Source organism: Drosophila kikkawai, chromosome 2L (assembly GCF_030179895.1).
Source record: "Drosophila kikkawai strain 14028-0561.14 chromosome 2L, DkikHiC1v2, whole genome shotgun sequence".
Lineage (NCBI taxonomy): Eukaryota > Metazoa > Arthropoda > Insecta > Diptera > Drosophilidae > Drosophila > Drosophila kikkawai.
Genome location: NC_091728.1, coordinates 13,983,904 through 14,003,900, shown reverse-complemented (window position 1 = coordinate 14,003,900; position 19,997 = coordinate 13,983,904). Strand labels below are relative to the sequence as shown.

At 42.3% G+C, this 19,997-nt stretch overlaps 5 protein-coding genes across 5 annotated transcripts; 1 reads left to right on the top strand and 4 right to left on the bottom strand.

Moving 5' to 3' along the window:
• Positions 1-3,118: 3,118 nt before the first annotated feature.
• On the bottom strand, positions 3,119-4,705 carry LOC108074194 (regulator of gene activity). The gene has a single exon (XM_017166138.3). The coding sequence runs from the start codon at positions 4,578-4,580 to the stop codon at positions 3,258-3,260; it is 1,323 nt and encodes a 440-aa protein (XP_017021627.1). The 5' UTR covers positions 4,581-4,705; the 3' UTR covers positions 3,119-3,257.
• Positions 4,706-9,539: 4,834 nt separating this feature from the next.
• LOC108074274 (uncharacterized) lies at positions 9,540-10,434 on the top strand. The gene is made up of 2 exons (XM_017166252.3): positions 9,540-10,178; positions 10,252-10,434. Exon 1 carries the CDS (start codon positions 9,634-9,636, stop codon positions 10,168-10,170), a length of 537 nt encoding a protein of 178 aa, XP_017021741.1. The 5' UTR covers positions 9,540-9,633; the 3' UTR covers positions 10,171-10,178; positions 10,252-10,434.
• A 2,231-nt stretch (positions 10,435-12,665) lies between these two features.
• Positions 12,666-13,665, bottom strand: LOC138929270 (uncharacterized). Its single transcript, XM_070288670.1, has 2 exons — positions 12,966-13,665; positions 12,666-12,866 (listed from the first exon to the last, which is right to left on the bottom strand). Exons 1-2 carry the CDS (start codon positions 13,381-13,383, stop codon positions 12,853-12,855), a joined length of 432 nt encoding a protein of 143 aa, XP_070144771.1. The 5' UTR covers positions 13,384-13,665; the 3' UTR covers positions 12,666-12,852.
• Positions 13,666-13,874: 209 nt separating this feature from the next.
• On the bottom strand, positions 13,875-14,759 carry LOC108074169 (accessory gland protein Acp29AB-like). The gene has a single exon (XM_017166102.1). It carries the CDS (start codon positions 14,757-14,759, stop codon positions 13,875-13,877), a length of 885 nt encoding a protein of 294 aa, XP_017021591.1.
• A 3,120-nt stretch (positions 14,760-17,879) lies between these two features.
• LOC108074255 (uncharacterized) lies at positions 17,880-18,903 on the bottom strand. The gene has a single exon (XM_017166229.3). It carries the CDS (start codon positions 18,895-18,897, stop codon positions 18,019-18,021), a length of 879 nt encoding a protein of 292 aa, XP_017021718.1. The 5' UTR covers positions 18,898-18,903; the 3' UTR covers positions 17,880-18,018.
• Between the last annotated feature and the right edge of the window lie 1,094 nt (positions 18,904-19,997).

Sequence of the window (19,997 nt, the reverse complement as noted above, 5' to 3'; positions counted from 1 at the left end):
AATGCACATATCTAAACATATAGGAAGTCCAATGAAAACTACTTGTTGCGGAATAAGTTTTCCTAGGTAGATCTACAAAAAGGTTAAAAAACAAATTAAATACAAAATATATAAAGAATAAAATTGAATTTCCAATAAAAATAAACTACAAAGAATCTAAAACTAGATACATTTGCTTTTCCTTTTTCCTTCAGTGCATTTACTAGTAGCTCCAGTTCAGTCAACTCGACTGGTCAACGACTCCTCCTCCTCCGACGAACGCTGGACACACACGTGGGTGTGTGGAGCGTGGTGGTGTCGTTGCCGTGGCCTTGTCGCTTCCCCGTCCAGGTTGAATGTCCCGTTGTGTCTTTGAACTCCGGCCAGGGCTATATGGCTGTGGCTGTGGCTATATACCACTCCTCTCTATGGCTATGGCATAATGCCCATCGAAGTCACCAGACAGTCAGACGTCTCTGATGAATGAGACAACGAACCCAAGGAGCTTAAATGCTGCGGCGGCATCAGCCGCCGAAAATCAATAAGTAAAATCCCAGCCGAAAATCGAAATATACCTGACGCGATCTTCGCATGCAAATCACGGGTCTCCCGATAATATAATTAAAATTACAAATTGGCAAAAGGAAGACGCCTCTTCTGGCTGCGGCAATTAGCATCGTCCAGAGCTAGGTTCTTTGCCGGATTGCTGGATTTGCTGGATTGCCATTGACTGAGATATGCATAAAGAGACGGCGACGTGACTTGAATGAAAGCACTCTGCCCCCCCACAAAAGCCTTGAGGCAGCGTTCATTGATCTCTGCCTTGATCTTCTTGTGCATCCAGATGATGATGCTGTTGCCAACTGGGATTGCCGAAATGCAGGCAGCTTACAAAAGAAGGGGTAACTACCAGGTCTTCCATAACTTGTGAGGAGATTCTTGGGGTCAGGAACAGTGGTTAGGTTCAAAATAGACGTGAATCTATATATAAAAAAATGGTAAAGAACCTAGAACCTTATAGCAAACCCTCTACAGATTTCCCTAGAACTATCTAGCTATAGTTTCCTCCCATTTTTTGTTACCATCTTCCCACAGTGCCTTTCGGCTGATAAATAAATTCTGGCATTAACTCGCCATATATTTTCATTATGTGCGACACAGAAAGTCGTGTTTTATTTCAACACAAGTGGATTTTAATAATAAAATGTGTCTAATTTGGTACCCACTCGCCATGGACAAGAGCAGAAGGAGAAACCTGATTGCATGCGCCTTTTTTTATTTATATTTTTATACGGCCTGCCCACCATGGACCGGACCATGGGATGTAGACTTTCCTTGGTGGCTTCCTTCTTGGCCTCTCTTATTGGGCTTTCGGTTTTTACGTGGTACGTGCGAGGCGTCAATGCTTCATTTCCACTGTCATCTTAAGTTGATTGCAAGTTACGAGCGTGTTGACACCCAACCTGTCCCTGCTCCTGCTCCGGCTCCAGCTCCCCAATGTCTCTTCTCTCACCCGGCCAGGGTAACGGTAATTGCAGTTGAGCATGCGTGTGCCGGGGTTATGCCTCGCTATCCATTCCCAGTGGTTCGGGGTTAATTCCCGGCCTACTCCCGGGCCATGTGCGGGCGGCTTATTAATCAGAGCGCCCATTGCACAACGATCCTTGGGCACAAGTCTTTTGGGGCATGATTCATGCTTAATTGGCTCATGATAGCGACACTGAAAGAAAAAGAGTCATTAAGAATTGAAAAAGCATAGATTTATCTATAAACCAACGATGAAATAATATTTCTATTAAAGGAATGAAGCAATAAAATAAATGGGAAAATGAATTTGGTTTTCTGGGAAAACTGCAGCCAGCTTCACTTGATTTTCAAAGTCGATAGAAGAAAATCGAGATCTATCGATAAAGCTCTTAAAACTGAATACTTTTAATACATAACATGTACTCACTAGGTCACATTAACTTACTTTTTATTCACACTTAGTGCAATAAATACAAGCCAAACTATAAAATATAGTTATACTACTTAAAAAGTTATATATATATTCCCAGTGTCTTGTCCCAACCCCGAATGCGCTGCTACGAATCCCAATCCGAGACCGATCCAGCTGTAAGCCGTGCAAATCTCACCCAAGTTGTCAATTTCACAGACAACACATTTCAATCAAACTTTGCCGTGCCATAAATAAGCCGCCAAGTGGACAGATCCGAAAAACCCGGCTCCGCTGCACACTCCACTCCACTCGAATCTTTTTAAGTCTCTCCCGCTTAAATTACACATTGTACTTGTGGTTGTTGTGGCTTTTCCTACCGCCGAGCACGCCTAACGTTCACATTTTTCCACATGAAATTATGAAGTTTCCATGGCAATTAATACGCATGCGCACAGTCTCTCCAGTCCCGAGTTGGAGTCCCAAGCTGCCATTCCAGGCGGGTGTTGTCGTCCGTCTCCGGCCGGCTCGCATGTCAATTTGATGGCAATTAACTTGGCTACGGCTTTTGTTTTAATAATAAATTTAATGAGCTGCCAAAAATGGTTGCAAATTTACGTGGCAATTAGCGGGCTAAATGACGGCGACACTTGGCCAAGAGATCGTGCCTGCCTGCCTGCCTGCCTGGGCGGACAACTAGCAGTCCAACACAACTGGCCAAGCGTCTCAAGACCAAGTTTCTGACTGTCGTCCAGCTGTCCGTCTGCCGCTGCTCCATTTTGCTAATGAGCGCTGCGATTTTCCTCGTATCTACTGGCTACACCGGGCAGGCTTGGCCAAGATGTGGTTGTACTTGGTGCTGTGTGTGCTTTTCGAGGGTGCGGTTAGCTTAATTTTTGGCGACGGGTCAGTTGGAAGTTGCAAGGTGACAGTATTGGTTGGAGCTCCCCTGGAACTGGTCACAGGTACATCCATGAGGCAAGTGTGTAGAGTTGGAATATTAAAATTTGATTTGATGAGAAAAACTTGAAAAGCAATTGTAAACAAAATACTTTTTATTAATAACATATATATATTTAAAGAATAATCAGAATATATTCATATTTTCTGTCATGCCTTTCCATGATATTTTTTCATGTTAAAAGCATTAAAGCATTTTTAAAAATTAAAAGGAAAGATTTAAAGATTTCAAGGATAAAACCACATTATAAACCACAAATCTAGTTGAGAAATTATTTCAGAAAAAAAAAATTCTTTGAGTTTAAAAACCCTCCTACAATCTTTGTTTTATAAAACTTCTGACCATGGACAAAACAAATCCAAGACCGCCAAGAACCTCCCATCAACGCGCCATTTGCGGATGATAGCCATACTCCTCGTACAGCTCATCCTTGCTCAACGTCCGCTCCAGATGCTCGGGCTCCAGTTGAAAGTAGCGCGGCAGGATCCTCCACTTGAACATGTTAAAGTAGTTGTACTCGCCAGACTCCTGGAATCCCCTATAAATGTAGTTCGGGTTGTCCATCTGCCGCAGGATCCACAAGTGTTCCACCTTGTGGTAGCGCCAGCTGCGCTCTGCCAGCTCGGCAGCCGCCAGCAACTGCATCATGTCGCCGGTGAATGTATAGAAGAAATAGAAAAGCAGCTCCACCTCCATCTGTTCCATCTTTGGCTGCTGGAGATCAATTTTCCCAGCAATGACATAGTTCTTTGGCACCTTGGGTGGTGTCCACTCCGGGATAGGATTGTGTTTAGGCTGATATTTGCAATTAAATTCGGTTTCATGGTCGCATTCTTCTCCGAAGAATTGTTCCTTTAGGTGGGGATTATGCTGCATCAGTCCCAGGTTTCTGGCCAGCCCCAGCATTCCAAAGCAGCCGTCCACCAAGTTCGCATCCGTTTTGCATGTCTCCTCGGTGTCGGTGGAGTCCCCCTCGAAATATACGCCACCGCAGGGCTTGCCGCTTTCGTGCATATTGAGGCGCGCATAGAGCTGCGTATTCTCGAAACCGGGCGGAGCTTGGGACCTTGAAGCCGATGGAATTTGGTGGCCCAGGGATCTAAGCTGAGCCCGCTGCCTTACGCCCTCGTGCAGGAATTGCTTGCCAAAGATCAGGCTGACATTGAAGCCTACGGGATTGTTGAGATAGCCAAAGAGCTGCGGCAGGAAGCTACAGTTGAAAGGTCCGGCCACTGGAATCGGCATGCCCATAGTGGCGGGGGCTGTTGCGATGATCGGTGGCAGCTGCTCTTCCTCCTGGAACTCCTCCTCCTCATCCTCCTCGGAGCTGCCACTAACTGTTAGCTCATCCATGCATTCGGGCGAGCCTTCATCTCCCTCGTCGTCGCTCAACATGGCGGTCCAGTCATCGGGAACCATCGAAGACGAGACGGAGGAGATGCGCGTGCCAGGCAGGGCGGGAAAATCCTCGCGAAACAGGCTGAACTCTGGTGGTGGGCAAGGCGGCGGTGGCGGTGGCTGTGACATCGCCAGCTTGGTCATATTCTTAACCACATCCACATACAAAATGGCATAGTTACTGGGCTGCGACGACGATTCCGGTGAATTCGGAGAATTCGAGGGCGATTGGGAGGAGCCACTGGCCGAGTCTTCCTTCTCGCGCTGCTGATCCTCAGGGGCCTTGGGGTTGAATTGACGTTTCATCGTGTACTCGGGATTTAAATAAAACACAAAACAAATTCTGAAATTTCGATCCAGAAAAGCAAGGCAAAAAAAAAATAAAGCGAAAAGCGAGCAACTGGGGTAACACGTGGCGGCACAAACGTTGACAACACTGATCGCCAAAATGACTTTAGAGGCTTTACAACACTGACAACTAAACCAGGGCATTGCCAGATCAAAGAAAAAACCCTGAGAGTTTAAAATGCAGCTTTAATAAACTTAAAGTAACGGCAGGCTTTTGTGTTAAGTCCTGGGAGAAGCAATTTAAAAGCTGAAGCCATAAATTCAAGCAAATTCACCTGCAGCTGGCCGAGTAAAAGTGCGAAAAAAAAAACACGAAAAGTGGCAAAAAGCAGCAGAAATGGCAAAAAATAACTCACAAAAAATGGTCATCTATAACGAAACTAGTCGGGGTGTATAGCCCATTAACTTAAAATGACACCGCAACTAACATAAATCTTGTTCTTTTGGCCCCGCAAATCCATATCTCTGGAAATTGACAAAGAAACACGGACCCCTAAAGGAGGAGACGCAACAATAAGTAGAAGGAGGAGTAGGAGGAGGAGCAACAGGTTGGCTATTAGCCCGAGTGCGCTCCTGCCCACAAAAGTTGAGCAGCAAGTTGGTCATTTGCCTGCCGCAAATCAACGAACATGTCCGCCGGCCACAAAAGTCACAGCTCTCGCGGAATCAGGTGCATGGTTGTCACGATCCACCACCTCATCCTCCCTCCACACACAGGCTTCTCGTGGCCCCGCAAATTAAGCACAAATAATATGAAAATACAATAATGTACAATCCCAGCCGCTGGCCAAGAAAAATGATACACATAAGCCTGGCCAAGTGCAGGATCTGAGCATAAGAAAGCAAGGAAAATGTATAACTAAACAATAACGAAATTGAAAATACTCTGAAAAATCCAAAGAAGTACTAAACAAAGTGGGAAAAAGTAAGAAATTCTATATAAATCAGACTATATTATTCTTCCATTTCCAAACACATCCTGGCAGGAATGTAACCCCACAAAGCAAGAGTATATAAAAGCAATTCAGCTCTTCCAGGATAGCAACTAACGAAGCCCAGCTCATCACGAACTGCGGGCAGAAGCTGCACCGGCCGCATAAACTACAATAAATCATACTCATGTTTTCCCGGGGACAGCGACAAAAGCTTGCCTGCTGCCTGCCACAGTCCACGATCAGTCCTGGCTAGCCAGTTGCAATCCCACCATCAGCAGACGGCCAAGAGATGGGTCAGGCCAATTGTGAAGCCATTAAAAAGCCAGGGCCAGCCAGTAGAGTCTCTAGGCCATGAGGTGTCAACTAGAGGTTGATTTTAAATTGGATTTTGGTCTTCATTTTATATATTTATTTCAGGAAAAAGCTTACTCCTACGCTAGGCTATATGCAAGGATAAAAAACCAAAAATATTGCCTTTTTTTTAACACCCAAAGTTTATTTACAAAGCAAAGGAACTTTTCTAGACGAGCAAGACCTGTTCGGCCGCCATCAAGGCATGCATTATGGAAATTAGCATCAGCTTAAGTGACGCCCCATTCGTTGGAACAAATGACTCCAAGTAGGAGAGTAGGAGCTCCTCTAGGTGCGTGCCGCCTTGTCTCCTAATGACCAGCGGGAGCAGCACTTGTAGTTGCCGTCTAAGACATCACTAAGCACCGAAAGCTGGAAACTCTAGGAGCGGGTTGAGTTTTACGAGCTCAGTCTCGGGAACATATAAATATGTGCATATTCCTCACCTGAGTGGGCTTAGTGGCAACCGGGCCATTAGCCTAAGCGTTCAGCATAATGGCCATATGTTTATGAGATTCTTGGCAGCCTTAAAATAAGAATTATTCACAAGAGGCGTACCTAGACCACTCTTGTGGGACGTCTTTGTGGGCGTTCGTCAAGTCAAGGTTGCGTCTTAGGTTGGCTTTCTTTCTTTGTTTTTTTCTTTTGAGAGATTTACGAGCAACTAGTAATTTAGTTTAAGGAATATTAAAATTCTCAAAATTGCATCATTTGTCGGGACTTGTACTAAAATATGTTTTGTGAGAGCTGTGTTTGGTTTTCATTTATAATTGGTAGTTAATAAAACCAAGATACTTTTTTAAGAAGAGCTGAAAATAAAACGATTTTCAGTAAATCGATTTTTGTCTAAAAATGTCTACAAGTAAATCGATAATAATCGATTAAAATCGAAAACTAAAATAATAGCTATGGATATTTGTATTTAAAAATAATAAAACAAAAATTGTTCAATGTTGTACTTAGCTTTTCCAAAAGCTTACATACGTATTAAACATTTTCGATTAAATCGATTCTGAAAATGTGTATCAAAGTATCGCATAATTGAAAATGAAATTCGATTAAACGATTATAAAATCGATTTTTGTAGGTATTGGAAAATTCAATGTTTCTTTTTTCCCTACTTTCTTGAGCATAGAAATTCATTAAATGTAAAAGAATTATCACTAATTTAAATTTTTATTTAAATTTCCTGAACTACTTTCTTTATTAATTAGCTAGCTTCACCTAGCTTTCTGTAAAAGCCTTGGGCCAAATAAACAAAATATGAGACATTTCTTTTTTCGATCAACAACAATTGACATTTGCAATCAGAGCAACGGGAGCAACTGCAGCAAACCGGGGCAAGCACGCACTGCCGGCAAGTGAATGGCAGGCGGTAATGGCCACGACAGGTAGAGGTAGCTGGAAACGGACTAAAGTTAGCCAACGTAGGTGGCACACTGGACACTGGATGCGATGTGGAATGCTGTGTGGCGGGGGGGAGAGACATCCACTAACTGGCCAAAGTGTCAAACTTGCCAAATTGAAAACGAAGTTACGATGCAATCGCGGATTTGTTTATGCTGCCGTTTTGAACCGAACGCAATTATATTTATTTTTTTTTTGTACTTATTTTTATTTTGTATTTTTTATTTATTTTTTTTTGTTCATACATTGTACGTGGGCTTTGCTTGTACGTTTTAAATTTAATGAAATATTACGCGCACGTGTCAACGGAGCAATAAAATTTATTTACGCAGCATTGCGGGTCAAGTGAAAGCACATTTTTCTGGGCACTGGCACTGGCACAGACCTTCAAATTGAATTTACGCTGGGATTCGGGATCTCGGTTCTCCACCGAATTAAAAATCGAAACCGAAATCGAAATGTAAACCTGACTTTCGGGGGGCTGAGCTGGCATAAAAATGGGCGTAGGGCAGTCGCATTGACACGCGGCCATATTTTAAATGTCAACAGGAGGAAGGTAGCAGCAGGAGGAGCACCAGATCCCATCGAATCGGATCGAATGGGAAGGGATCCGGCCAAGGATGGGGGCTGTGTCCATGCCCATCAAAAATTCAATAAAATACCATTAAATTACAAAATGAAGACAATTCATTTTTAGTCTTCTTTTTCGGTTTTCCTTATTTTCGGTTTATTTTTTTGTCTTGAGACGCGATTGCATTTTGTTTCTTTAAGCAGGAAAGGAGCATTTAACGTCGCTTATTGCTGTTATAAGCAATAAAGTATTAAAATCCCAGCCTGCTTATAAATGCTGAAAGCGACATTTATTGTCATATTTTACGGAATCAGTGAATATTCGGTGAATGGTATGGTCAGTGCTCTCTAGATGAGTGCAGGCTATGCCAGTGGAGGTTCTATTGTGTGGCCATAAACTGGGAGTGATTGATGTTAGCTATGAGGCTTCATACATCTTGATGTACTTGTACACACACGGGGAGGTTTACTAGTGAATTGACAAGGTCAAAGATTATGGTTGCGATTAGGCAATGAAGAATGGGAATTGTATGGCTATATTGAAAAGATATATTTTCAGAATATATTTTCTGGGAGTTTTGATTCGAATAACTGAAAATGATGAAGTTGTTTTCGAGTTTTTAGTAAAGATATTGTAATCACCGTAGAGAGCCACATTTATATATATTTAATACACTTAACATTTAATAATTAAATGCAATGAGAGCATCTTTAATTGCCCACAACATCATCCCACCCCAAATGCCTCCAGGACACTGACCATAATTTTCAGTCATAATCGAATACCGGCCGGCAGAGGAAAAGGAAAAACGGAAAGGTGCACGGATCGGTACGAAGAGTAATGGCCAAGGGTTGGCCCAGGGCAACGCCCATCCCATAAGTACTACCGAATCGAATTCGAGACAATTTTTCTTATTGCCTTCAACTTTGCACTGCCAAAAATAAAAAAAAAACTCGCTCGAAGCTCGAAGCGCACTTTCAATTAATCAAGGAAATTAATTAAGGCTGCGGATGGATGCTGGTGGTAATTCCACCGGAGCACTGGAACTCGGTTCAGTGACCAGGCCAGCGGGGCGGGCAACACGCTCGCCCGATTGCAACATAATTTTCATTTGGCTCAGCATGCGTTTTCATCGTCGCGGTTATCATTTGGACGTTTTGGACTGGGATTGGGTAGCAGACGCGGATTGGAACTGCTGCAGCCCAGCCAGCCAGCCAGGCTGCTGCTGGTGCCTGGTCAATTAGCACGCATGTAGCTCGCCGGGCACTGGCGGGGCGATAATTAAACGCAGGTCGCCATGGATCGGTTGCCAAAAGCCGCCTGCCTGGTGACAATTGGCCACGATTTATGCATGGCCCCAATTGCGTAAGGTTTTCCCAATAAATTTCGCGCCTAATCGCGGCACAAACAGCAGCTACCATGCTGGGATCAGCCGCCGATTGGGTTAATGGGTAATCGGAGCAGTATACTAAATTTCAACATGGTAGTACCTCAACACGATCAGGAAAGAGGGAAAAGGATAACTAAGGTTAGAAGGAATAGCAAAAAGATTTGCAAAGCTCTCTCGGAGTGATAAGCTTGTACATTGCTGGCAAAGCGTGAAGCTCTAGCAAGCAAAAAATAATAAATAGCTAAAGTGGGTTATGCCTTTTCTATCACAAATCTGGATATGAGTAGTATACATTTTCTAAACCATTTAGTATTATTTATTTGTTTGGCACTTATTTATTTCCAAATTTAAAATAAAATGCTTCCTACAGATAAAAACAGCAACAAGACCCTGGATGATCTTTCCTATGACATCCTGGATCAAGGGCCTAAGGTACATAAATCTCCATCTGAAAATCACATTGTGGTTGAGTGTGTGGGTGACAGTAGGGACGCAGGCCCCTCACGAGCATCTGCATCCACTTTGGTACAGCCCGAGCAGCTAGACCCAAGACAAAAGGAAGGTGCTGCTGAAGGTTCAGCATCAGTTTCAACACATTCCACCTACCAAGGGCAAGTTCCTTTATATTCCACCTGCCAAGGACAAAAAAAGAAGAGCATTCTAACAACCGAATCCAAGACGAATCCTTTGTACAAGGAGAAGCTTCGTCAAAGGCTGAGACTCTTGTTTGTTTCAGACGCAGACATACAGTCAATGCCAACCGAAAAGGCCGCAGAGCCTAGTTTGGAAAGCCAGTTGAAGCCGAGCAGGGATAGTTCCAAGCTGGAGAATCGCTTGGATGACTTGACGAAACGTGTGCTCATCCTGGATACCAACATGGATAGCTTGGCCTAGAACAAGTGGTAAAGATTGAAACATCTTCAAAGAAGATTTCCTGCCATCTTGGACTTGGATTTACCTAAAAAGATCTTCCAGTTGCACCTGAATATCATGCGAAGAAGGATCTCACCACCTATTTGAGGCTTGACTGTCTAAAAGAGGAGCTCATCCATGACAAACCCATAGAGTTGACCCCCTCGTGGCTGCAAGAATGTGCGTTGTCAGTGAAAGTGAAAAATTTTAAAACGAATAAGAGAAATTGTGCCTGTCATTTAAAGACTGGGGTCGGGGCTTGGAATTTTTGGGGGAAAAGCTTTTAGCTGTGGACATCTTGTTGGCGGCAAAAGGGTTGCTAAAACAAAAGCTGTGTTTTTCTGACCAGTATGTTTCACTCAAAACTATTAATCGAAGTGCAGTCAGCGTCATGTGTCATGTGTGAACTTTCTTTTGTGGAATCTCCCATTTTCCAAATCCCAGTTCTGGACATACAAAAATATCTAAAAATATAAACCTACATACAAGAATTTCCCTAGTTCAAAAGCGTATCTGTTTTCCCTCTGCACTTCCCAACTTTTACCCATTTTGACAATAATTTCACTGACATTGCATGTCGATCAGTCACAAAAATTTCCTCGCATTTGCCAATTTTGGGGGGCTTGAATGCAATGAGTTTTATTACTGCCATTCCTGGCCGGTACTTCCCCTCCTACCCAAGCTGGAGTCACTTCGTCATGTTCGTGGTCCGGCGATAACCGCCGGCTCTTTGCATTTTGGCCAAATATTAGCACACAATTCGATTTTGCATGCCAGCCCCTCTGAGAGGGGGATAGGGAATGGGCACGGAAGAAACCAGTCAATTTCCACGAGTGCAAGTGGCGAGTTTTCCATGACACTCCATGATCTCTCCCCATGGTCGATCGGTCGGTCGGTCGCTGTGTGTCCTCCGGCAGCTGTGCGCATTTCGCTTTCACCTGTTGGCCTGAGTTATGTAAAAATCCACTGTCAAATTAATGGTGATTTATATATGCGGCTTAATGGGCACTTGGCATGGGATGCGGGTACTCATGAGTGTGAATGTGCTGGATATAACGGCCAGCCGCCAAGTGGCCTTAAACTGTTGCCGCACACCGATCTGTGGGTGAATTATTTTGGCTCAAATGCGAAAGGAGAGCATAAAGATTCAGTTGAGTTCATAATTTTTAAAGCTTCACAAATTTTGGTGGAGAAAGGTTAGATAAAATGAGTTATCTATAGGCTGGTAGGATGTGATGAAAATTTCGTGTAAAGCGTAAAGTTTACTTGTATAAATTTACTTAAAAAATTACTTTCAGCTTGAAAGTACACTCTCTTATTAGAATTACAAGTTTAAAATAGATTAAACAAAGTATTTAAATTATTTTAAGCTCATTTAAAGTGGAAACTCTCATAGTTCCTGCTCCCAATAAACCCAATAATAATTGCAAGGTCAGTAGGAGCACCAACAGCAACCAACAAATGGTCCCGCTTAATCCCATCGTTTAAGTTTGACATCCTTGGAATGTTAAACTCATGCACTTAGCGTTAATCCAAGTCAAACAAAATGCCTACAACTGGTTGGGGCTTGTCAGGGGCAATTACCTGGTCCCGGGACATCCAGGAGTGACTGATGATGGGTCCCAGACATCGCCCCGTAGCAGGCGTCGCGACAAAATGCCACCGCACTCGAAATCCGCGATCCATGGACGCGTCTCCGCGAGTGGTGACAATAAAAGTGCAAGGCAATTTGCGAATGCGTCTCTAATTGAGCCCATTGGGGGGAAAAATAGTTGACAAACTAATACACTGAGGGAAAGTTTGGTAATTGATATTTTTTAGAAATTATTTAGAGTGTGGTTTTCAAGCAAATCTTAATTTAGGGAGAAGGCTCTTCAGTATTCATTAAAGTATTCAATTTATAAATTGTTAATTGGTTTTGTGTTGATCTATTTTAAAACTAACATAAATAATTTACCATTAATAATCTATTTAATATTTACTTAGAGGGAATTAATAGCTAAATACATACATATTAGCGAACAATAATAATCAACTAAATCTAGACTTTAGTGACTTAATACGTTTATTTATCCCAAAAATGTGACAAGGATTGCACCTTAAAATTCCCAAGTACGAATTTAGAGAGAAGCTGCCATAATTATCCAAGCAAAATGTTGACATATGAAAATTTTAGATGAAAATAGATTGATGAGAGAGAATATTTTTAATTATTTAGATAAACAGTTGTTTATTTATATTATTATGGGTTATGGGGTTTTAAAAATTAATTATTTAACTTCATAATTTATAAGATATTAATTATAAAAAACCCATGACATAAACTCTGACATATTAGAAAGGTGGCTTTAATTAAGTCAAAGAGCCTTCTTGGTCTGCCAGGTGACAATCAGTTTGTGTATTTTTGCTTGAAATTATTTGTTTAATTTTTACACACACTCACACACAAAGAGAGAGAGAGAGAGGTAGCGGAAAAGCGGGGAAAGAGAAGGTGGACCTAGTGCGATTGGAATTTCATTTAGAAAGTTGCACTGGGAAGTCGATGTGGCGGGCTTTAATTTGCATTTTCCAACTCTGAGCGACATTTGGCCAGCGAAGGAGAAGGAGGACTTTGACTGCGACTGAAACCGAAGCTCAGATAGGCGACATTCTTCTCCACTGCCTTCACTTTTCTTGGGCTAAAAAAAAAACAAAATCAAAAACAAAAAGCCGTTTAGCCGCAATTGGGTCATTTAATAATAATCGTAATCGTTAGGAGGGGACTCCCCCCCGCTCACCGCTCACGATCTCCTCTATTCTAATTCCGTCAATCATCCGCAACTGCAACTGTTTCTTTTTTTCCTCCCAAAGCCAGTTGAGCTCGTGCTCTATTTGATCTTGATTTTGATCTTTAACTTGTCTTGACGCATATTTGATTTTGCCACACCCGCCGCCTCCACAGCCACAGCTTCGTCTCCCCCAGGTGCCCCCAACTTTTCTTCTTTCCAGCGAAATGCTTTCTACTCCGCACCGTTTGCCTTTGTCTTGGCTGAAACGCTTGGCTCTAATGGCTTTTGATTGATTATCGCGTGCCATGGTTGCTCCGATCTCTGTGGGTGCTACAGCCAGAGCCACAGCTCCATCTCCAGCTCTGGATTCAGCTCCAGGTGGTGTCGCTTGGCCCACGATCGAATCTCTTCTTTTGTTGGCTTTCATTTGAAGTCTGCTTAATTAGCCCGATATGTGTGCGCCGCCGCCTTGTTGACTCTCTGCACGTGCTGTGATCCCCTCCGATCACCGCCAGACTTTGACTGCTCCTCCTTCCACACCGCATATGATGTGATGTCAGTTCCTGGTACCAGAAACCACTCGGGGAGGCATGAGTGGGCACATCGAATCGATTGGAGAAGTTCAAAGTTGAAATTTGTTGTACAAGGTGGAGGAGTTGAATGGAAAGGGAAGTACTACGTGACGCATGTTGGGAAGGAAAGGGTAAGGGTTTTGGGAAACTAAGAAATATCTGGCAAATGTTATTTGTATACCCTTAACTAGAAGCCCAGATAATCCTTGTCTAACCTGTAACAAATAAATATTGCTGAAAACTTTTCAATGAAAAGTAAGGAAGACCCCATTTTATTAGTAAATTATTGACAAGGTATTATTATTTTAAAATATAACTTTATTTAAAACGATAAATGGGAATTTTACTACGTTTCATTGTCCGCCTGGCAAATAAAAAAGGCTTTACCACTACAATAGCCATCCCCCATTTTGCCATTATACAAATAGAGGCAGTTATTCTTATGGTTGCTGTCGTTTGGTTCTCCCTCGGCCCACTTTAAAAATGGTGCTGGCTTTTGTGAGGCCACAGATACAAAGTGCCCCTCATTTTCTTGATCATTAATGCCTAGCCAATAGTACTTATTTTTTTCAAGCTTTGGTATAATGGCGTTAATTTCTTCTTCATTTTGAAGGAAGGCTAAGTACCCTCCCATCTCACGACACCTTCTTTCAGCATAATTCCAAAGCACTTCTTCATTTACAATTCTAAAATATCTGGTACCAATTCGCTCGAAACTGGATCGCTCGAAAGTAATCGTGGCTGAAGCAGGGGCTGCTTGTTGGGGGACTCCCACCTTGGCAGCATCTATCTTGTTCGACAGTGCATGCAGTTGATTTAAAACCACCTGAAGTTGGGCTTCAAGCTTTATCTGAACCGCAAGAAGGTTTTCTTCGAGTTTTGCCTGGGAGTTCTCCATCTTGGTCAGTACCACCTGTTGTCCTTCCAGCTTGGTCTTTACCGCAAGCAGACTGTCTTCCAATTTAGCCTCCATCTTAGTTTGTTGTCCCTCCAGATTCGTTTGCACCTCCTGAAGTTGTCTTTCCAGCTTAGCTTCCACTCCATGTAATTGTTCTGCCAGCTTATTTTCCACTTCTTGCAGTTGTCCTTCTACCTTGGCCTGCACTTTTTCTATTTTCACCTCCAATGTCTCCAGCTTTGATTTGATTTCGTTGTCAGCATCACGGCCCCTGTCCTGGGCCTGAACGAAGTCGTTCAACGGAGATCGTAGTTCAGACTCATTGGGACTCATATCGTCTAATAGGATTGTAAAGCCAAACTGAGGGCTCTTCGCGAAGGATCCATGCCGCAGTATACAGACAGCCAGTGCCCAAAGAAAGAAGGTTGTGAAGTTGTGCATCCTTAAACTAAGACCGCTAAAGTTGAAAGTGTATGGTGAACTGATTCCCGAATTATTCAAAGACTTTCGAAGAGGCATCGAGCTTAGACTGGGATTGATCAGAGAGCTTTTTATGAAGATGACGACACACTCAGTCTACGCATTTCCCAATTTCTGTGTATATAAAAGTGTATACAAACAGATAGTATATTCTAGGCCACTTGTTAAATTCGCATTTAGCAGAAAAAAGTAAAGTTTGTAGCTAAGAGCGCACTCATCAAGCAGCGTGACTTAAATCAGAGGTTCAAGAGTGAAGATGAAGTCTCTTATCAGCGGATTCCCAAAATCACGCGTTGGCTTGCGAAGAAGCATCCGGTCTAAGGTGGAATTGATAAGAGCTATATATTTATAAAAACGATCGTATTTACGTATTGCCCAAGAAGGAGTTTCAATTGGCTGAGTATTATTTAAAATATAATGTTATTTAAAACCCTCCTTACGAATTTTGCAAAGTTAGAAGAAGTCCGACAATTTAAAATATTATTTAATATAATCAAAATATATGTTTTAATCCTAATGATAATGACTTAAAAAAAGAAACCTCCACAGTCGCCTTTCCCCAATCTCTTAAATACTTCCTTAACCAAAAGGCCAAAGCCTCACAACTATGGTAAATTGCAGCTAAGACTCTCCTGCTAGTTGCATTAATTTTCCATTAAGACCATAGATAATCTTGGCTATAATATTACTTCTCTCTTTGGCCTGGCTCAAACTTTCCACTCATTATGAATGTAAGTTGACAATAATGGCTGGCCTGGAGTTCATCGATGGAACTGCTTGCCAATCGCAGCCATCAAATGGCTCTCTGACTTTCCCAACTCGCCATCATCATCTCATCACAATAACGTCCTGGTCCTGGTGGGTGAAATCAAAACCCCTCGAATGTGCTGTCAAAAAATGATATCCAACTGAAAGAGGAAAAAATAGATATATTGGGGGAGGTGCTGTAGTGATTCCCCTTGAGGTTTTGGGGTTACTTAACTGCCGAGTACATATGTCAACACCATGAACTTGAAACCCATGGAACTTGACTGGACCTGGGGCAGGAGTAGGAGCAGGAGCAGCTGCCGTTGCATTTACCTCGGAAAGCATTTTGTATTCTAATTAGATTGTCAGCGGCACGACAACAACCTCATTTTGCCAGCGCAAAATGCCTTTTCACATTTGCATTAGCGCCAACGTGAGGAGAGAAGACAAAAATCTGCATAAACTTTGGACAGTTGCTTCAGAGGGCACTGGAAAAAATTCTAGAAAAATTAAAGAAAATTAAATTCAGATATTTTATACTGCTTCCAAAACGTACATATTAATTTCTAAAAGTTATCTTTAAATAAAATACAAAATAAATATTTATAAAAGGAAAACATCAAGATAAATGGTGCTAATAGTTACTATATTTCTTTGAATTTATTCTAAACTTTAAATTTTATGAAAATTGCAAAAGAATCTTTATTTCCTAAATTTCCCTTACATTTAATACACTTTTTCTTACAGTGCCTTGGAGTAGGAGTGCTTGGTTTGAAGTTCATTAACATGCACAGGTTAATTACCGTTGTTGTTGGTTACCCCGCTCAAGGAAATGAGCCATTAGAGGAGGGGCAAGCTTAGGCTTAAGCTTAAGCTGGAGCGCCGCCGCCGCTGCAGTAGCCAAAAAGCCGGCGATAAACCTGGCTAAAAGCATACATAAAAAGACACATGTTAAGTGTGTCGGAGCGGAGGGTTCATAGGAGTGAAAGAAGGGGAGAGGGACGACTGTGACAAATGCCGGTGAGCACGAGGAGGTGTACGTGGCCGGGCTTTTCCTTCTGGCCAACATGCAAAATGTTGCACTGATAAGAGACACAAAGCCAAGGAGTCATCCCGTTTGCCGCCGTTTTCTGTTTTGCTGAACCGAAACAGAAGCGGTAAATGAGCATCCCGGGCACGATCATTAAAACAAAAGCGGCTGCCGAGAGGAGCCATCACTGACAAGCCATGACCAAGAGGAGCAATGGCCAGGAAAAAAAGTTTAGAAGGGTTAGGATCTATCGACTAAATGGTACTGGGTAGTTAGGATGTTGTTTAGAGGTTGATGATTTTAGTTTGGTATAAAAATTAGTAAAATATTGTGTTAATCAAGCTTTAATTTTGATAGTTTTTAATTTTTCTCCATTTTTTTTAGAATTCCCAACTAGTTTTAGCTGCTATCTGGCTATCTGGGGTTGTTCTTCACCTATATACAGATGTTTTTCACCAGTTTCCTGTGTTTTTTTGTTCTAAAGTCGTTGTTATTCTTCTTTTAATAAATTTAACTCTATAAAAAATAATTTCTAAAACATATTCCTGATTTAATGTATATACCCTGCCTCTGCTTAAGCTTAAAGGGTATCCAAAATAAATACGAGAGTAGAACAACAGCTACCAGGCTTCAGCCTTCTCTTCTGGTGTTGGATTGCCTTAAACGATCCGCGTGAATAACTAATTTCAATGGAGTCTGTGTGCCTGTGCCGCTCGCCTCCCGACATTTATCACCCACCATCGGCGCAGCAGTTCCTAAGACTGGAGCTGCACCGAGCCCAGAAGACAATGGGACAGTTCATTTATTTTTTTCGCTCCTCTGGCAGTGTTTTTTTGTTTGTGTTTGTGTTTGTCCCGCTGCAGACAATAAAAAGTTAGTGCCGGGACTCTCTGCGTAGGACATGGACAGAGGAAACGCATCCAGTCCAGGGATCGGGCCTTAATGAGCTGAAATGCGACTAGCAAAAAGGAGCTGCCGGCAAAGTGTGGTCAAGATAAGTTTCCTACAAAACTGGCAGGCACAACGAGCCAAGTGAGCCTGTTTTTTTCTGTATATAAATAGGATATGTTAAAGCGCGATGATCTAGAAAAACAGCAGGAGTTAAGGTTAAACAGAGATCTCATCTTGCTGATAAGATCAATGAAGATGTAAGGGCTAGTCCTTGTTCTATTTAAATTGTATAAGCTAGAAGTCGGTTGACTTTAAGCTGGTTAAAGTTTATTCACATTTTAAGGATCTTGCTTATTATTATTAAAAAAATGATTTAGTTTAAGGAAAAAACCAAAAAAATTGTTGCTTAAATCCAGGAAGACCTTCATCCTTCTAATTCCCAAACTATTTCTTAGCCAAACTCAAGTCAGTGGGCCTGGTAAAGTATATAGTGCTCTGCTTGTCCGCCGTAATGGCCACCAGGATATTCTGCGACTCACAAACCGAATTGTAGAGATAAGCCTCCGTAAAGGAGGTGCTGGCATGTCCATAGTTTGTATATTGATGCGGCGCCTGGTTGACAGTCACCAGCTCGAAGGCCTCCAAGCAAGTGTCCTTGTCCCTATAGTTCTCGTTGTAGTAACCAAAGGGTATAAGGTTGGTGTTATTATGCGGCGTGGTGATCTGACCTATCAGGTGTCGCGTCACCTGGTCACTGGTCACGCTATCAAGATCCTCCTGAGGCTCCGAGATGTAACCCCTAAAGTCAGAGCCATCAATCTCCACATCCAAATAGTAAATGGCATTGCTGATCAGCGGAAAGGTGTAGTTAAAGCACTTGTAGCCTATGCCCTCGCCGCCAAAGGTGCTGCAATCAAAGTTGGCACCTGGTTTGGCGCTCGTAGCATCCCAAATGGAAAACAGGACTGTGAACTTGGAGCTCTTGTCCCAGTTCTGTAGACCTATATAGCCACTTGATTCTGATGTGTAAAACTGCATGAAATTGTAAACACCATCATTGCGGGGATTCGGGCTGGTCATCCACTGGAAGATGCTCCTAATACCAATAAATCCTGTGTCCTGGTACTGAATGATGGTCCTGGCATTGCCTAGAATATCATTAAAACGCGTAGATTTTAAATCCTGCTCTTGGTGCAGGACCTCCATGAACCGGGCCATGTCATCCTCGGCCTCCTCCAGAGTGGGATGTGCTGCCTGGACTTTAGCCAGGCAAAAAGCCAAGGCTAATAAATAAAATAGGGAAACTTTTGTTGATGCACCCATGTTGAACTTGATTTGACTTGTGAGTGTTGCCCGGCGCAGTCACTCTATTTTATATGGAATCCTATCGAGTGTTTATTTGCCAAGTGATAAAGTCAATGCATTTCGCATTGCGCCATTCTCTTGGAGTGATAAGAACCCACTTAGTTGGCTGAATTCTGAGGTAACTCAATGGGCTTTATGCAGTAGCATTTTTTAAATTATTATTATGAAACTTGGAATTAAAGGTATCAAATTTTAAAAATATTTTTTGTTGACTTAAATATAAGAAATAAATAAAAATAGCTATTTAAAGCCCTTCCGCAACCTTTAATTTAAAAATATTTCTGACATTGTCAGTGTCTTTATCAGTATCCAATAGCTAAATATTTAGCGTTTTGATAACCACTAAAATATTCCCCTATTACCCACACTTTCAAGCCAAAAACTCAAGTCTAAAGTACACCCACTGAAGAGCTCTTCCAACTGATAAAAGTCAAGCTAATAAGCAAGCCTTCGGGTAGCAGGGCAGCTCCCAATTATTTACCCTTATAGTTATAAAACCCACAATCTGGAGGAGGCATTAGCTCAAGGCTCGAGTGTGCGCCACTCGATTAGGTATTGACCCACAAAAAATTCCACTCGGATCAAGGTCCCTAACCCGGAGCTAAGGCTTGCCCTCAAAGAGCAAAGAGGACGGCCCAAGTTCAAGTCATAACTCAGCGATCATCCTTCCTCATCCCAAAAAAAAAAATAAACCGATCCTCATCCTTGGTCCCCCTTAGCTGGCCGCATCAGCAGTCAGAGAACGTAGCACTAAATCAAGCCCACATGGAGTTTGGGGCCAGGCGGCGGGCGACCAGCATCGGTTGGTTGTTCCCTCGCTTTTTGACAGTTTCGCGCACAGTAGCAGTTGCAGTTGAAGTGGAAGTGCCAGACCCTAAAAAAAAAAACCACAGTAGCAAAGGGGAAAGGCACTGGGAGAAATATCATATTAAAAAATTAAATAATTTATACTCAAAGCACAGTATTAATTTTTAGGTAGCATACAGGCTTAGTTGAACTTTTCAAAGGTATAAAAACTTCTCTTAAAATATACATGTATTTTTTTATATTATCTCAAG

Bases quoted from the DNA above. Each gene is read 5' to 3' on its own strand.
- LOC108074194 (XM_017166138.3), bottom strand. From the start codon at position 4,580: ATGAAACGTCAATTCAACCCCAAGGCCCCTGAGGATCAGCAGCGCGAG.
- LOC108074274 (XM_017166252.3), top strand. From the start codon at position 9,634: ATGCTTCCTACAGATAAAAACAGCAACAAGACCCTGGATGATCTTTCC.
- LOC138929270 (XM_070288670.1), bottom strand. From the start codon at position 13,383: ATGAAAGCCAACAAAAGAAGAGATTCGATCGTGGGCCAAGCGACACCA.
- LOC108074169 (XM_017166102.1), bottom strand. From the start codon at position 14,759: ATGAGTCCCAATGAGTCTGAACTACGATCTCCGTTGAACGACTTCGTT.
- LOC108074255 (XM_017166229.3), bottom strand. From the start codon at position 18,897: ATGGGTGCATCAACAAAAGTTTCCCTATTTTATTTATTAGCCTTGGCT.